We start from the raw sequence: 18758 nt of genomic DNA on the forward strand, positions 1-18758 counted from the left end.
GCCAGGGGTATAAAGACCTCAGCAGACGCCATTTTCCCCAGTCTTTCTTGCCGTGCGGTGCCCGTAGCAAAGCAGTTTGCAAGTGCCGGTCGGCCGACTCCTGTTTATTGTTGGTGGTTTTTGTATTGAAGACTTCTTCATTTACGCTAAGTACCCCGTTGGGGAAACCTTTTTCTTGCTCCAGTCCAATGTCAGAAAAAGTTAATAACTGTATTTCTTGTGGGAAGCAAATACCTCATAAGGATTTTCACTCTTACTTTATACCTTGCTTAGGTCCTGACCACGATGTAGCTAATTGTAGGTTTTGTGCTAAGTTTAATCAACGCACTATTAGGCGTAAGTACGATTTTGCCTTCCATTATTTTGGAAAAAGATTTAATTACAATATGTCGTCTGATTCTTATCCGGCTACTGCATTGTATAAGAGGCGCAAGGATAAAGACAGGTCTCTGAGGTCCAAAGTGGATGACTTTATTCAACCAGAGCCAGCTGCCGGTTCGTCGGTCATCAGTGAGGCGCTTTCGCAGCCCCTATCGTCCGCCACTTTTGAACCGGTTGCCTGTACCAACTCCCGTGAGGAGCCGATGGGGGCCTTCAGAATTTCCAGGGATTTGACCTCCGGATAATGCTCCCTCAGATGGGTCCGGAGCCGCTGTGCAGGCACCGGCTTCTGAGGGAGTTTTTAGGCCTACACAGCTTCATGTAAATATGACTCCAGTTTTGCAGTCAAGGACAAAGGCAAAGACTAAGGCTCCAGCAAAGACAAAGCAGCATGCACAGGAACCTTCTGTTCAGGGCCCTAGACCTCAAAGACAGATGCTTAAAATGGCTGAAGACCTGTTGACTATGATCAGGGGTTCTCATCCCCCTCCTGACAAGAGACCTAGGCTAGAGCCAGATTCCTTCCCTCCTTATGAGGATTCTGATGCTGAAGAATCCCTTCCTTCGGCCTCTCCTCCTGAGGATTATTCATTTGGGGAAACTTTGCATGACATGAGAGAGCATTTTCACTGGGAAGGGCAGGAATACTCTGAATCCAAGAAAAGGCTTAGGGATTTTCTTCTGCTCCCACAGCATAGACCCCTGGCTATTCCCCCTGTATTGGACATTGTGGATGATGTTTTTACAGAGGCATCTCTCTCTCCTGATTCTTTTCCTCCTGCTTCTTTCAAACCGGATAGGTATTATAGGGTTCCAGATTCCCACAAATATCTTTTTAAGAATCCTTCAGCTGATCCAGAAACTATTTCTCAGGGCCCTAAGGGTGTTAAAGCGGCTTCTGCTAAGAATCCTATTCCCTCTGACCGAGAGTCCAGAGCCTTGGAAAGATGGGGCAAAAAAGTTTATACTTCTGCTACGTTGTCCATTAGAGCTTTGAATTGTCAATTTCATATGTTGAAATATCAGCAATACCTTTTGTCTGTGTTAAAGCAAAAGATGTCTGCTGTTTCTGGTGGTACAGACAATAAGGAATTACCGGATTTATTGCATGCTACTGAGCAGGTGGGTAAACATACCCTGCACTGTGGTTTTGATTCTTTGGAGGCTTCTTGCAGGGCTGCAGCAACTGGTGCAGTTATTAGAAGGCATGCTTGGTTAAAGGAGCAAAGTTTGACTGAGCAGGTTAAAGCAAAACTTTTAGATGCCCCTTTGCAGCACAATGTTTTGTTTGGGGCCAAAGCTGAGGAAATATTGAAGAAAATGGAAGACAAAGCCAAATCTATGCAGACGGTTAAGGATTTTTCTACAGGTACAACCCCCTAGATTTAGCAGGATTTGGCCAGCTAAACCTTGGTCCTTTCCGAGCTCGGACAGACTTCAGAGAGGCAGATACAGGCGTTCCAGAGGTAGAGGTCAGGCACAGCCCTCTTTCAGAAATAAACAGTGGAGTGCCCCCTCTCCCAAGGGAGGAGAAGATAGGTCACAACCTTACAAGAAACAGTCATTATGACTCTCCCTTACTAGCTCCAGGGGCTCCCCTCCTGGATGCGCTTTTGGGAGGAAAAATCTCTCTTTTTATCACAATTGGAGCCGCATAACCCAAGACAAATAGGTTCTGGACAAGTTTCAAGGGGTTACAAGTTTAATTTCCATACCTTGCCAAAATCAAATGGATGGCCAGATCTGCCAAAGCATCAAGGGGCAGAGGCACAACAGCAAGTTCGGTCCCTCATGGATATGAGGGCCATAAGATTGGTACCAGATTCAGAAATAGGGCAAGGGTTTTATTCAAGACTTTTCCTGGTTCCCAGGAAGGAAAACGCATGAAGACCAATCCTGGACCTTTCCGTATTGAACACCTTCCTAGAAATTCCAAAATTCAAGATGCTCACTGTGCAGCAGCTGCTGCCTATGCTGAGCAAGAGCGCTTGGATGGTGACTTTGGACTTGAAGGAGGCTTACCTGCATATTCCCATACGGCAAGAGTGCAGAAGGTACCTGAGATTCAAAGCGGGCTCGAAGCATTACCAGTTGTCTGTGCTGCCCTTTGGCTTATCTACTGCGCCCAGGGTCTTTACAAAGTGCCTGGCACCAGTAATGGCGTTTTGCAGACAGAAGGGAATTCAAATATACCCTTATCTGGATGATTGTCTCATTCAATCGGAGTACAAGGAGACTTTACTTCAGCATCTAGCATTTGTGCAGCATCTTCTCTTGTGCCTAGGGTTCATGGTGAACCTAAAGAAATCAAACCTGTTGCCCACGCAGCAGATTACTTTCCTGGGTGCGCTTCTGAGCACTATAACCCAGATGGCTTATTTGACACCAGACAAAAAAGTGCAACTGGCTTCTTATTTCAAAAATCTGGCTTTAATGAGTCAGCTGTCTGCAAGAAAAATTCTGCAGGCTTTGGGTTACATGGCATCCTGCATTATGTTAATACTATATGCAAGACTGCATATGAGGAAGATACAATGGTACCTCAAGAGTGTATGGTCTCAGCATTGCCACAGTTTGGAAACCGTGATCGCAATTTTGCCTTGTCTCCGGCAGGAGTTTCTTTGGTGGGCCGAGGCCTGTCTCCAGAACAAGGGGAGGCCTTTCTGTCCCATTCCAGCCAATCAAGTCATAACGACGGATGCTTCGGATTATGCATGGGGAGCCCACATGCAAGGGAAATGTCTTCAGGGTGCCTGGACAGAGGACCAAATTTATCTGCACATAAATTTGAAGAAGATGCTAGCTGTACAGAATGCCCTGACAGCCTTCAAAGATCTTATTCTACCGGGACAATTACTGATGAAGACAGACAACATTACGGTGATGTGGTACATAAACAAGCAGGGAGGCTCTCACTCTTACCCCCTGTGCAGATTGGCCATGGCTGTGTGGAACACAGCACTAGCCAACAAGGTGAACTTACAAGCTCAATTCCTGCCAGGAAAGGACAACACTCTGTCAGACAGTCTAAGCAGAAATCTTTCGGATCCACACGGATGGATGTTCGGATATTCAGGATAACGGAGGCGTGGGGGTGCCCAGACATGGATATTTTTGCATCTCCCCAAAACCATCAACTTCAAACATTCTGCACGAGGACCTACCACAAGCTAGCATGGAAAGTGGATGCCCTTTCATTCAGTTGGAAACGCCTCTCAGTATATGCTTTTCCTCCTTTGCCTCTTCTACCACGGGTACTTCTGAAAATCAAACAGGACAGACCTCAAATGATTTTACTGGCTCCCAACTGGCCTCGGCAATTCTGGTATTCCACCCTGATGAACCTGGCTCAGGGTCCACCCTGGATTTTGCTACAAATTCCACATCTACTGTCTCAACGAGACGGCCAGATCCTGCACAGCCATGTCAAAACTCTGAATCTAGCAGCCTGGCGGATCCAGGGTCTTTAAACAGCTCTACCCTTGCCAAATAGGTATTGGACATAATCCTTGAAGCTAGAAGGCCCAGCACCAGGAAATCTTATGCAGGTAAATGGAAAAGATTTTGCTCCTTGACTCAGGCCCAGGGTTTTGATTCTGCAGTTCCAAATATTCCTCTGATTTTACAATACCTAACAGAGATGTTACATAAGGGCCGATCTTTTTCATCTATCAAAATTCATGCTTCTGCTATTTCTGCACATTACAATACGGATCCCCCAATCTTTTCTCATCCGTTACTTAAGCAATATCTCAGAGGGGCAAAGAATATAAGGCCCTCTTTAAGAGCACCAGTTCCCACTTGGGATCTCAACTTTGTTTTGGAAAAGTTAACTTTGTCTCCCTTTGAACCTGCAGCTTCCACAGATTTTAAGTTTTTATCATGGAAAACTGCTTTTCTTTTAGCTATTACCTCTGCCAGAAGAGTTTCGGAATTACAAGCTCTCATGGCTGTGGAACCCTTTATTATTTTTCATCAGGGCAGGGTGTCCCTGAGGACTAATCCCACCTTTATGCCTAAAGTGGTTTCGAAAGTAGCCTTGAATCAGACTATTCATTTACCTACCTTTTATCCTAATCCTCAAAGTGAAGAAGAAAGTATTTTGCATTCTTTAGATATACACAGGCAGCTTCGTTTTTACCTGGACAGGACCAAGATTTTCAGGAAATCTGACAAATTGTTTGTGGCTTATGCTTTTACTTCACAGGGGAGAGCAAAGACTAAGCAAACTATTTTTAAGGGGATTGCCCACTGTATCATGTTATGTTACTCTCATCATGGTAAACCAGTTCCTGTTAATGTTTAGAACACATTATACCAGAGCTACTGCCACTTCGGCATCTTTTCTCAGTGGAGTTCCTACCAAGGAGATCTTAGAAGCTGCAAGCACTGCAACCTCCCTCTCTATTCTAAATCTAGGGCAGGCATTGCCTCTGCAGTCCTGCAGGGTTTTGTAGCCGCCCCTTCTTTTCCTTCTCCATCCACCCTTTCTTAGCTTTGGTATTCAACCCTACAGTAATGACTGTAACAGTGAACCACGATGAACATAGTACAATTGTGTACTCTTACCATAAATGTAGATGTTCGAGTATGTTCACGGTTAGTCTGGGTTACCCTCCCTCCTATCCCCTCTTTTGTTGTTCTTTGAGTGCTGTCTGTGTCTCCTTGACACTTCTTTTTTTCTCTGAAGTATTTTTGCTGGTGATATTTGGGAATGTTCTGGTTTATGTTTGCTTATTCTTTTGATTAAGCTTTTGGCCTTTATTTTTGGGCACCTGACATCTGGGGCAAGAAAAACTGGGGAAAATGGCATCTGCTGAGGTCTTTATACCCCTGGCGCACTGACGTCAGGGCAGGAGCGACTTCAGCCGATGTCGGACCCGACTTTGGGACTCTAGCCGATTGAGGGCTGCTGCCAGCAGGAAGACCCCTACAGTAATGACTGTAACAGTGAACATACTCTAATAACATCTATGTTTATGGTAAGCGTACACAACTGTACTTTCTTAGTACATCTCTTCCGAGTAATGTAGCTGTGCAATGCATTTCGACATCAGTATGTAAAGATGTTTGATTTGCTGTGCAGTTCTAAAAGAATAAGACCATGCCACTCTGAGCTTGCTGAGAAGCTAGTCATCTCAGCAGGAAAGACTGTATTTTGAGCACTATGTAAAGATCCAGCCAACTGAGCAGGAAAGTGTACTTTCAGTTTATCAGGTGCTTGCACTCTGACATTAAAAAGAGGCATTCCTTTTCATTTTTTAGTATTTCGGAATTGGGGCACTCATGGGGGCACAGTTTCACAGGGGATGGTTATGTACCCATGTGGCCCTCTGTAATGCCACCAGTGCACATCTTTTTGTAACTACTGCTGTACTTTGTACCCAAAACGTGATTGAGAAACATCAGTAGACCTGCTTGTTTATCTGATTAAATTGTAAAATAGTACTGTGGTGGAGAGAAATGTGATGTTTTTGTTACAGCTTTAATGAATTTGTCTTTTGTAGGCAACCGCCATGGATTGCTGGTGCCAAATAACACTACAGACCAGGAGCTACAGCATATCAGAAATAGCCTACCAGATTCAGTCATCATTCAGCGGGTGGAAGAAAGGCTGTCTGCCTTGGGAAATGTAATAGCATGCAATGACTACGTAGCACTTGTACATCCAGATATTGATAGGGTATGTTTCTTTTTATCTGCAGTTTATTCTGTTGTAAACTTCTAAGACTGAAAGTTAAATATGTTTTATAATATTCACTGATTAACAATAAACGGTGTAACTGATTAAATGACAAATTAAACAAAGGAAATTCTTATAGCGGAGCATAGTATAATTTTTGCTGTATATGCAAGAAAAGCTTGCGTTATTTCAAGAATTTCAAGAAATATATTGCATCTGTCTGTGTGTAAAACTGGATTGTTAGTGAAAAAATTATGAGCACTGCAGTTTATAAAATGGGACTTGACAAAGGGCAGGCAGGTTAGCATCATTAGTGTTTTATACTATGCTTTAGTAGGCACTTGCACCTGTTTTCCTTATATCTACTTTAGTTACTTGTAGTGCATAATAGGTGGATGGTAGTAAAAACATTTGTAGCAAGCAGGTTCACATCAGAGATGAATACGACAGGCTTTCTTTTGGTAGAAACTGTCATATACAGAAATGTATCTTTTATCTCTGGGCTGTTCTGTCTAAGCTTGTTAGTGGATACAAGGAACTTAGCCCACCCCCACCCCAAAAAAAATGTAAATCTTATCTTGTTCTGAGAGTATTTCCAGTGAATTGTTGGGGCTAGATGGAGTATTGCAAATCTTTGTGGCATATTAGAACCCTGGGTAGATACACATCTGTCACTGGAACAAAAACAGATTCCATATACTTTATATAAAAAAAGTAGCCTGTCACTAACTGGACAGCAGTTTAAAACTCCCACTTCAGTGGTAATGTTTTTCCAAAGGAGCTGTTGTGGACAATGGAAAATTCCCTTTTTCTCCACTGTTGATTAACCTTGCCATAGATATAGTTAACTTTGTTGGTTTGGGGAGTGCCCCCCCTCCCCCACGTGGGGGGAGGGGGTTGCCCCAAACTAAAAAGATTTCTTAAAAGTTTTACCAAAAGTGCTTTCAGTGGAACATTTTTGGAGCATCTGTTGTCTGGGGGAAAAAGGTGTTGGATCTATCAACATTGATTCCTTAAATTATTTTATTATTCGACTTAAATTATGGTGGACATAGCAGTAAAGATTTTATATAGGCATGGCAGTAAAGATTTTATATAGGCATACAGAGAAATTTATATTATTGTTCATTACATTTTATTAGATAAAAGTAATTCTAGGTTTTCCATTCTGAAACGAACTTATCACAAATTAATATATTTGGATTTTAAGACATCCTTCAGTATTTGCAGTAAAAATGACTTATGGGACACATTGAAAAGAAAAGAGCATCTTCTGACCTATTTCATGAGCAATACTTGTTGAAGGAAAAGTCAGAAACCATTATGGAAATGTAGTAAACAGTTTCTGAAGTCTAGGCATGAGCACAGTATTTAACCCAGAGAGAGATTTGAACTTTTAGCTTCCACTTGGGAGATGCATCCTGAGATGTTTGCTTCACCTTTCCCCATTTGGTCAGATTGTTTTCTTGTTTATCCCTGTCTTGTTTTGGGGAGCAGTGCCTTCAGTTATCTTATCAAGAATAGGAATACTCAGGGGCAAGGTCTGCATTTTCTTTTGCTACCTCATTAGCTCAGCTAGACTGGTCAGCTTGGGTTGAGGAGGACTTACTAGGTCTGTCCTGCCAGCATCCTCTGCATCCAAGATGTAAGAGAGTGGGCTTTGACTGTTGATGGGACTTGGAATAATTCGTGTGAAAATTTATGTAGAGGGATTTCAGTTTGATACCATTTCAGGCCTCTTCCCATCACATTTTGTCTTTGGCCTGGGAGCATCTACTTTCGGACTTCATTCAGCTAGATTCGCCTAAGAACTGTGATCAAGCACTATTGTGAGTTTTGCTGTAGTCTCGCCCCCAAAGATGGTGCTTGGGGGTATCTTCCACAGCTGGTTCTCTCAGATGGCCATCAGTGTGTGTGTGTTGGGGGTGGTATTCTTTCTGTGATAGACAAAGTTTAGGTGTGTGAAAGTTCCTATGTCTTTCTGTAGAACAGCACCTCCTGTAAGAAGGCTCCTTGTGCTCAGAGTTGGCATCATATTGCTGTAAGTGCCTTAGTCCTCCTTCCTTAATGTTAACCTTTTTTGATGTTCTCTCTCAAATCTGGAGCTTCCTCAGTGAGCTGGCAAGGGTGTCATGAAGGCCAATGCCCAGTGTTTGTCATGCTTTTGCAGATTGGCGTGAAATCTTTTCCATCCCCCTTAATGATAATTGCTTGGTTGTCTTGTTTAATACTTTGTGCTTCCTAGGCCCATGGTCCACTCCTTCCCAGCTGGCAGACTTTTCCAAGAGGGGCATGTTGCTGGCAAGATGTTATATTATTTTTCCACTTTGGGACATATGGCCTTCGGAATGTACTTTTCCTGTCCAAATTTCTGGACCTCCTGGATGGTTTTGATCTCTTTAGAGAGCCCTTTCTGAGTATGAGGTGAGAAGCTTCAGACCATTGTAAAAGAGCCTTTTCTCAGTCTGATATCAAGGAGGATATTTCCTTTGCCTTGGAATCTGCCATGTTGGTATAAAGGAACTTTTATCCCTGGGCCTCCACTGAAAATGGATATTACCCAGTCAGACTTTCCTGGTAAACAAATACAAATAACGCCTTCCTTTTAAATGTTTTATCTGAGCTAGATTCCCTAGCTGCCTAGGGCTGGAGGTTGAATTTACTTTTTGACAGAAGTGACCATTTTCTGATGGTGGCTGTCCTGTATGATGGAGATGGCGCTTTTTCTGATTGCAGTCTTGCTCTTTTTAGGTAGAAGGTAAGTTTCTGCAGGCATCTTAGGTGTAGGAACAAGCATCTCCTGTTAGCCTGTGCTCACGGTCTTTCTGGTGACACACAAGTTCTTTCTTACTGAGGCTTATGTAGTTTGTTGGGACCTGCCTTCTAGACTGACAGAAGCTCCTTTTACAGCAATCCCCCACCTGCTGCAGGTGTTTATTTCATGTTGTGTGGAAGTGGGCCCTCAGTCTTCATCTGTGAGTGTAGGTTTTGCATCTGAGGGGAAGGCTGGCTTACTTCCATCTCTACCCTAAGATTGAGAGGTCAAAATTGATAACACAGAAATAGAAGATGTGGTCTAGCCTTGTTGAGGTGAGTATTCAGCCTGTGACTCTCTAACCACAATGTACCACATGACATAAGGGCATCAGTGTATCTGACTTGCTAGCATATACTCTTGTATGATATCCCCTCTTTAATTAAAAAAAATGTACATCTATAGGTCTGTGAGGTATCATATGCATTAAGCTAACTAGTTTTATTTTATATATATTTTTTTTACATCTTTAGTACCTTTAAGACATTTTAATGTGTGACGCTTTTCAGTCCTTAAAGAAACTGTTTGAACCTTAACATTACACTTACCATGATTAAGGTGTTTTCTGTGCATCATGTAAAATTGTTGAACATATTTAAGTATTTTGATCTTTAGGGACTGTTCTGGAGTTAAAAATATTTTCATGTTTATAATTTCTCCAAATCTTTTGGGTTTCTAATACCATGACAGGAATGGACCCCATTCCCAAGTCCAAGTATGGTTAAAGTTCATGACGTTAGTATTGTTTCAGTCTGTGATGTCAGCCAGTAGTGCTCTTTGCAGCACCCGCAATGTGCCCAGTAATGACTCCTGCAATTCTTACGGAGTTGCGTGTATTAGAAAAATATCTAAATACGACTGTAGATTATTTTTTTATAAGACCCGTTGCTCTTACTACTATTATTGGGATAGTCTGAGTATATTTCTTCCACATTGCTGTTGTTTCTGCTTGTAAATCCTGATATTTTATGACTTTGTCTCTCTGTACGCAAGACACTGTAGGCACTGGATGTGGGTAGCAATTTCAATGATCAATGCTACTTTTGCCTTCTTTTCATGGACCACTATATCTAGTTTTCTCGCATCTATCTTTTGAACTGTTGTTAATGGGTGATCTCATGTGATGTAGACTTCATTTTCTATGATGCTTTGTGGCTCATGTTTCCTGGCTCATGTTTCCAGTGTTTTTCAGCTACTTCCACATTATAATTTTTGCACAATCCCCAGTGCAACAGTTTTGCCACATTATTATGCCTTTCAGTATACAGTCTTTTTACCATTAGTATGTTCCAGCCAGCAAGGAGGTGTGCATCTGTTTCCAGTTCGGTTTTACAAAACCTACATTTGTCTGTTCCTCCCACATGTTCAGTGGACTTTGTAAACTAATGTGTACATAGCCCACTATCTTGGGCCACCAGTGTTGGTTAACCTTTCATCTTTTGGTTTGAATTCACCTCTCCTTAACTATTCCTACGTTTGATCCTGATCAACACGAGGTTCTTCCAGGAGTTTCCTATACTTGCAACTATATTTATGCATTTTCCATATTTCTTACCATCTCATCTGATCCTACACCTTATATTCTTTCTTTTGTTTTTTGGCACATTCCGTTTGATTTTTATCTACTTCTGCTTTGATTTCAATTCCCACATTTTTAAGCATTCTTTTATCCATGAATGTGGGATACTGTCAAATGCTTTTTTTGTAGTCAATCCATGCCATACTTAGATTCTTCCTCTTTTTGGAGGTCTCCACTATGACTTTATATAACAACAAATAATCCTTTGTTCCATATGACTTTCTTTTATTGACCTTTTGTTCTGTTGCCATAATAGAGTTTTCTTCTAAATGATTATAAAGTCTGTCAGCATCAATTCCAGAGTATAGTTTATATGTCGTCGGAAGGCAAGTTATTGGCCTATAATTTTTAGGGTGGCTTGCAGGTTCACTCTTAAGTAGGAGTATTGTTTTTTCCTGTTAGCCAGGTTGGTGTCTGTCCAGGGTGTGCATATAACTAGTTCTTACTCATGGCTAAATCTTTGTGCAGAGATGTTAATACTTTTAACCAGAAGTTAGGTACTGCATCTGGTCCTGGGATTTTCCAGTTTGAGGCTTTTCTTAACTTTGTTTCAATCTCTCTGGCTGTTCATCTCATTTCATATCCTGTACCTTTGAACTTCTTTGGTATGTTCCACAGGACCTTCATAAGTAGTACTTCAGAATGCACCTATTTCTTCTTCTTTTTTTTTTGGTGATCTTTCAGTTCCTTTTATCTTATTTCCCAGTTACCTGTAAAACTTTGAGTCATCAATAAAGTGCTCATTTTGTATTTTTCCTTTATAATTTATCTGTGTAGCTTCTAAGTTTTTCTGCTTGTGCTATTATTTTTAGTTTATTTGAGAGTGCATGATAAATCCTGATCTGTTATAATACTGCTCATTTCTTTTATCACATCTGTCTGAGTATTTTTGTTGATCTGTTCCCTCTTCTGTACTCTTCTAACAGTGACACTTCTTGTCTTCATTGCTTTATAGTTTTCTGTATTCAATACTTCCCTAATGGTATTTGATTTCTCCGCTTCCTTTCCCTTACTACCCTGTTCTTTTATGGTAGAATTTTAGCTGTTATAAATTTAGCTACGCATTAATATAACCTGTTTACTTCTGTTATATCGCATAGGTCTCTGTGGGCAGTCCTAATTACTGCATTCATTTGTTTTATGAAACTTCTAACTTTTGGGGATGTCCTTCATGGATGCATCTGCAGTCATAACAACTGGGTTGTCCTGTCGTCAGGCAGCCCTGCAGTCGGCCGGATTCCAAAGTCTCAGGCTGTTTGGGGATGTCTGGAGTGGGGTTATTGGGATGATCCTTATAATTTTGTTGAGCTTTATCCATTGTCTGACCAAAGTAATGTAGTTGGAGCTTTCACCTTTTAAAAATCTGACCCTTTAACTCTTTTACCTCGGAGTAACATTCATAGGCCGTGTCCAGTGGGGCTGATCCTGTTACATGAATACATTCTGCTTTGCTCTCAAGGTGAATTCTCTTGGCATCTGTGTCTCAAGCACATTTATTTATTTTGCATTTGTTTACCGGGTAGTGTCTGACTGAGTGGTAGCCCGTTTTCAGCGGAGACCCGGGGAGAAAAGCTCCATTAATATGCAATACAGTATTAGACATTTGATTAGCACTAGAATAGTTACAATGTTATGATTGGAGACCCACTCATAATCCTCTGTTGTACACCAAATGTGCAAATCTAGTACAAGTAACCAGAATGGTGTTCTCTTGCTCATTTTGTGGAGTACTAATTGAAAGTGTGATACACTCCAACTGTAAATATACTCTGTATGCCATAATGTGCCAAAAATCGGCTGCAGTTTTCTGTTAAATTTTTTTCTTGTGATACTTGCTGCTTTGTTTTTCGTTGTACTATTATTTTGTAAAGTTGTGATGTCCTTCATGGATGCATCTGCAGTCATAACAACTGGGTTGTCCTGTCGTCAGGCAGCCCTTCAGTCGGCCGGATTCCAAAGTCCGGGTCCGGCTTCGGCTGATGTCGCACTTCACCCGACGTCATCTCTGTTGGTCTTCGGGTATAAAGGCATCAGCCGACGCCATTTTCCTCAGTCTTTCTTGCGCGTGGCCAAGCAGAAGCTGTTCGCAAGTGCCGGTCGGTCGGATCCAGAGATTACTTCTACCGAATACTACTTGAAGACTTCTAAAGCTAAGTACCCGTTGGGGACTCTTTCTTGCCTCAGCCGATGTCAGAAAAAGTTAATAATTGTTTAACCTGTGGGAAACAAATACCTCATAAAGATTTCCACTCTTATTGTCTGCCTTGTTTAGGCCCAGCCCACGACGTAGCAGCCTGTTCGGCCTGTGCTTCTTTCAACCGACGAACGCTTAGGCGTCGGTCGGAGTTTGCAGAACAGTTTTTCGGTTCTGATTTTGCGTACATTATGCCGTCGGATCCTCCGACTACCCAGTCCGCCAAAAAACACAAAGATAAAGACCGACACTCGCGGTCCGCGGTTTCGGCCGAAACCATGGTTAAGCAAACCGCGAGTGTCTCGGTTTCGGCCGAAACCGAGAAAACTGATCAAAGTACAGCTGAACCTATTCTTACTACTGAGGCCCCTGCTACAACTCTTGAATCGACCTCAGAAATTTTACCCACTACGGTGGTTGACTTATCAGACACCATCCCCTTGGATGTCTCTACCCCAGCACGTGGTGCTGCTAGGCCTCCAGCTGCCATGTCCATTAAGGCCTTCGCCAGGGCTAAAGCAGCCAAGACTACTAAGACAGTGCCTGTTAAACCCCCCACATCCAGGCCCTCTTCTAGTTCTCAAATGCTTTCTTTGGCAGAAGATTTAATTTCTTTAATTAGAGGATCTCAATCTCACCCAGACAGGGCCTCTCAGCCCCCAGAGAAGAGACCTAGGGCAGAGCCCCCTGAGCCAGTGTCTTCTGATGATTCTGCTGATGAATCAGACATAACTGACCAGCCTGAGGCTCCCTTCTCCAATTTTGAAGATTCTGATGCTGAAGAATCCATTCCAGCTGCTTCCCCACCAGAAGAATTCTCCTTTGGGGAAACCTTGCATGCCATGCGAGAACAGTTCCAATGGCAGCAACAGGATTTTTCAGACTCCAGAAAAAGACTTAGGACCTTTCTGCACCTCCCTCAGCACAGGCCCTTAGCTATACCTCCTGTTCTCTCTGTGGTGGATGATGCTTTCAATGATGTTTGCTCCGCTCCAGATTCTTTACCCCCAGCCCCTGCCAAACCAGACAGATTTTACAGGGTGCCAGATACTCATCACCACCTTTACAAGGCCCCACTTGCAGACCCAGAAACTATTTCCCAGGGTCCCAAGGCAGTAGCCGCGACCACAGCTAAAAACCCTATTCCTTCTGAAAGGGAAGCAAGGTCATTAGACAGATGGGGTAAAAAAGTCTACACTTCAGCTACTCTCTCAGCTAGAGCTTTAAACTATCAGTTTCACATGATTCAATACCAAGAGTTTATGCTTGATCAGTTAACTAAAAAACTAACCACTGATGAATCTCTTGATAAGAAATATGTATTAGAGATGGTAAATAACATACAACAGGTTAGCAACCATTCATTAAAATGTGGCTATGATGCACTGGAGGCTTCATTTAGATCAGCCATGACAGGCACAGTGATAAGAAGGCATGCATGGCTAAAGGAACAAGCTTTACCGGATCATGTTAAAGCTAAGTTGCTAGACGCTCCTATGGACAAGACAAGTTTGTTTGGTACACCTGCCCAGCAGGTTATGAAGAAAATGGAAGAAAAGGCAAAATCTGTTCAAACTGTTAAAGATTTCCTGCAGGTTCAACCACCAAGGTTTAGCAGGAACTGGCCTGCCAAAAATTGGTCCTTTCCTGACTCCACAAAATTTCAAAGGGGCAGGAATAGACGTTCCAGAGGCAGAAACCAATCCAGAGGAGGTGCCTACAGAGGACGACAGTGGCAAGGTAACAACAGAGGCACAGACACAGCCACTGCCACTACATCAGCACAACCACAGTGACTTAATCCTAAATCCGCCTACCAGGGAACAAATAGCAGCTCCTCTAGGCGGAAAGTTAACCTTATTTTCAAAGAACTGGCACTACATAACAAAAGACAAGTGGATTTTACAAACCATAGATCAAGGTTACCGGTTTCACTTCCACACTTTACCAGTCAAGAGGAATGCCAAATCTACCTCCAAATCAAAAAACAGAGGCTCTACGCCAGATAATGGAGTTAGCAAACATGAGAGCTGTGGAAAGAGTGCCAACAGCAGAACAAGGAAAGGGTTCTACTCCAGACTATTCCTAGTTCCAAGAAAGGAAAAAGTTGGAGACCAATTCTCGACCTGTCCACCTTAAATACATACATCATTGTCCCAAAATTCAAAATGCTGACCCTACAGCAACTTCTTCCCATGCTGGGCAAGGAGTCTTGGCTGGTAACTCTAGATCTCAAGGAGGCATACCTGCACGTCCCCATTCGACCAATCTGCAGAAGATACCTCAGATTTCTTGCAGGATCAGAGCACTATCAATTCTCAGCATTGCCTTTTGGCTTATCTACTGCCCAGAGTATTCACAAAATGCCTGGCATCAGTAATCGCCCATTGCAGACTACAGGGAATTCAAATTTACCCATACCTGGACGACTGCCTACTACAAGGGGACAACAAAAGCAAGCTGACAACAGATTTACAAAAGGTCATTTACTTGCTACAAGGACTGGGATACACAGTCAATTTACAAAAGTCAAGGCTGATACCATCCCAAACAAGGACATTCTTGGGCGCGGAATTGGACACAGTACAACAAATGGCATTCCTGACTACAGAAAAACAAAAAGAACTTCCTCTTTACTTCTTGGCACTAACAAAACTGAACAAGTTAACAGCAAGAAAAGTTCTGCAGGCCTTGGGCTTCATGGCATCATGCATAATCTTAGTCCCATTTGCCAGACTACATATGAGGAAACTACAGTGGTACCTAAAGAATTTATGGTCCCAACACAGACACAGTCTAGAAACAGAAATCCCACTAATTCCATGCTTAAAACAGGAGTTCCTATGGTGGGCTCAGGCATGCCAGTCAAACCCAGGCCTACCCTTTCGCAGATGTCAACCAAGCCAGACCATCACAACAGACGCTTCAGACCTAGGATGGGGAGCACACATGCTGGACAAATGCGTGCAGGGATTGTGGACACAGGATCAACTTCACCTGCACATCAATCTAAAAGAAATGCTGGCAGTAAAACTGGCAATCCAAAAGTTCAAACCATTTCTCAGAGGGCCAGTTGATGATAAGGACAGACAACACCACAGTCATGTGGTACATCAACAAACAGGGAGGCACTCATTCATACCCCCTATGCAGAATGACCTTGGAGCTGTGGACCCTGGCACTCGGCTACAACATTCAGTTACAAGCAATATTTGTACCGGGGAAAGACAACACTCTAGCAGACATATTAAGCAGAACCACTTCGGATGCCCACGAATGGAAGCTGCACCCGGACATCTTCAAGACCATCTCAAAGAAATGGGGAATGCCACAGATAGACCTATTCGCATCACCTCTCAATCACCAGCTCAAACAATTCTGCACAAGGACATTCCACCCACTAGCATGGAAAGTGGACTCACTCTCCTTCAACTGGAAAGGCCTAACAGCATATGCATTCCCACCTCTTCCTTTGATACACAAGGTACTACTAAAAATCCAGGAAGAACGTCCAAGGATAATCCTGATAGCTCCAAACTGGCCAAGACAACACTGGTACCCACTACTGAAGAGCATGTCTCGGAACAAAATGTGGCCGATACCTCTGATGCCTTTGATGTTAACTCAGAACAACTACAGCATCATACATCCAAACCTAAAAACGCTGCAACTGACTGCATGGAACATCACATAGCAGCAGCTAATCCAGAACTTTCCCAAAGAGTTAAAGACATTATTCTTGAAGCACGCAGACCTTCAACAAGAAGGAACTATGCTGGAAAATGGAAAAGGTTTGTCATTTGGAGTACGGAAAGAGGAAAAGATGTGTCAAACATAGATATGCCTAACATTCTGGAGTATCTGGCTGAACTTCTTCATTCAGGCCTGTCCTACTCCTCCATCAAGATACATGCATCAGCTATTTCAGCAGAATACAGCTTTGATCCACCTGTTTTTTCGCACCCTTTGCTCAGGCAGTTCCTCAGAGGAATCAAGAATGTAAAACCTCCAAGGAAACCACTATTACCAGCTTGGGATTTAAACTTTGTGCTAGAAAAGTTGACACTATCACCCTTTGAACCAGCAGCAACAGCAGACCTACAACACCTGTCATGGAAAACTGCTTTCCTACTGGCAATTACTTCAGCAAGGAGGGTTTCAGAACTACAGGCCTTAATGGCAGTGCAACCCTTCCTAATTTTCCACCAAGATAGAGTATCCATGAGGACTAATCCTACATTTATGCCCAAGGTGGTATCCAGAGTGTCTTTAAACCAGGCAATCCACCTACCTACCTTCTTTCCCAACCCACAAAACAGAGGGAAAGAATACTGCATACCTTGGATGTACATAGACAGCTACGCTACTACTTGGACAGAACAAAAATAGCAGAAAGACTGACCAACTTTTGTAGCCTATGCAACAGGAAGGGAAGGAAAAGCTATTTCCAAACAGACAATCTCCAAATGGATAGGAAATTGCATACGATACTGTTACTCCTTCCATGGAAAACCAATTCCACAGAACATAAGACCTCATTCTACAAGGGCAACAGCCACTACCACAGCCTTCTTACGAGGAGTGGCAACCAAAGACATTATTGAGGCGGCTACTTGGACCTCCGTGCATACATTTGCCAAGCATTATAATTTGCCTCTATATTCCAGATCCCGAGCAGGGTTTGCCACTGCTGTACTGCAAGGGATCCTAAACACGCCATAATCTACTTTTATCCTCCTCCCCTAGTTGGCTATGGTATTCTACCCACTTGTTATGACTGCAGATGCATCCATGAAGGACATAGTACAGTTTTGTACCTACCATAAATGTAGATGTCCGAACTGGATAGCATCTGCAGTCAGGATTACCCTCCCTCCTTCCCCTCTGTGGTACTCCTAGGGTGTTTACCCTCCTAATAGCTAGCTGTTGGGGGGGAGTCTTTTATGGTGTATTTGTTTGTATATATGTACATATATGCTTATTGTTGTGTTTACCTCTATCTATTTGGAAACATTGGCATCTATCCAAAATTTTAGCCTGCAAGAGGGCTACTGGCATCTGGGGCAAGAAACACTGAGGAAAATGGCGTCGGCTGATGCTTTTATACCCGAAGACCCACAGAGATGACGTCGGGTGGAGTGGGACATCAGCCGAAGCCGGACCCGGACTTTGGAATCCGGCCGACTGCAGGGCTGCCTGACGACAGGACAACCCACTTGTTATGACTGCAGATGCTATCCAGTTCGGACATCTACATTTATGGTAGGTACAAAACTGTACTTTTTATTGACTTTCTGCAGTCTTTCTTTCATTGATTTTATTGACTTTCTGCAGTCTTTCTTTCATTGATTTTTTTTGACTTTCTGCAGTCTTTCTTTCATTGATTTTATCTTATAAGTATGATGATCTCGTATCTGCTCTACGTCGCTACATCCTGGTCTGTATTTTATTTTCAGAGCTTTTATCTGTATATTAACTCTTTAACCATGGTTTGTCCATTTTCTGGATATATTGCAAAGTAAAACTAGAACTGCTGTTTAGTAAGCTATGGTAACCAAGGCTCTGCATACGAATTGCTAACTTTTATTAACTTTGACATTTAAGCAAAGGTTTCCTAATTAAGAAAAAAAAGCAGCAGTAAACTGGAGACTCAAAAACACCAGGAAATCAATAAAGCCCACAGCAAGGAATTTACTAACAATATCAGACCAGGCGATAAAATAGGGTTGCCACCTTCGTTCACGGCTAAAACCGGAGCCACGCCCCTCGTGTCACCAGTAACCCCGCCCGCCCCACCCCCTCTCCTGCCAACAATACCGCCCATTTTGTGATGTCACGACAGCATCACTCAACGGGAACGCCCTCTTTTTTCGTTCCCGCCGCCTGCTTTTGGCTGATTTGCTATGCTTTTCTGTAAGAAAAGCATAGTAAATCAGCCGATCAACGGGAACACCCTCTTTTTTTGCTCCCGCCGCCTGCTTTTGGCTGATTTGCTATGCTTTTCTGTAAGAAAAGCATAGTAAATCAGCCGATTTACAAACTCCGATAGTCTGTTTCCTTTTTGAAACAGAATACCGGAGTTTGTACAGTGTTTTCCGGACTACCG

General features: G+C 42.8%; 1 protein-coding gene across 1 annotated transcript in view; it reads left to right on the forward strand.

Annotated features, from left to right (window-relative positions):
- EIF6 (eukaryotic translation initiation factor 6) overlaps positions 1-18758 on the forward strand; it is a gene marked incomplete in the record, with an annotated part of 690546 nt that overhangs the window by 295596 nt on the left and 376192 nt on the right. The window contains 1 exon segment of the mRNA XM_044090094.1: positions 5889-6064. Within this exon segment, the coding sequence (XP_043946029.1) occupies positions 5889-6064 (176 nt within the window).

Source organism: Protopterus annectens, chromosome 12.part0, assembly GCF_019279795.1.
Source record: "Protopterus annectens isolate FY-2018-M chromosome 12.part0, PAN1.0, whole genome shotgun sequence".
Lineage (NCBI taxonomy): Eukaryota > Metazoa > Chordata > Ceratodontiformes > Protopteridae > Protopterus > Protopterus annectens.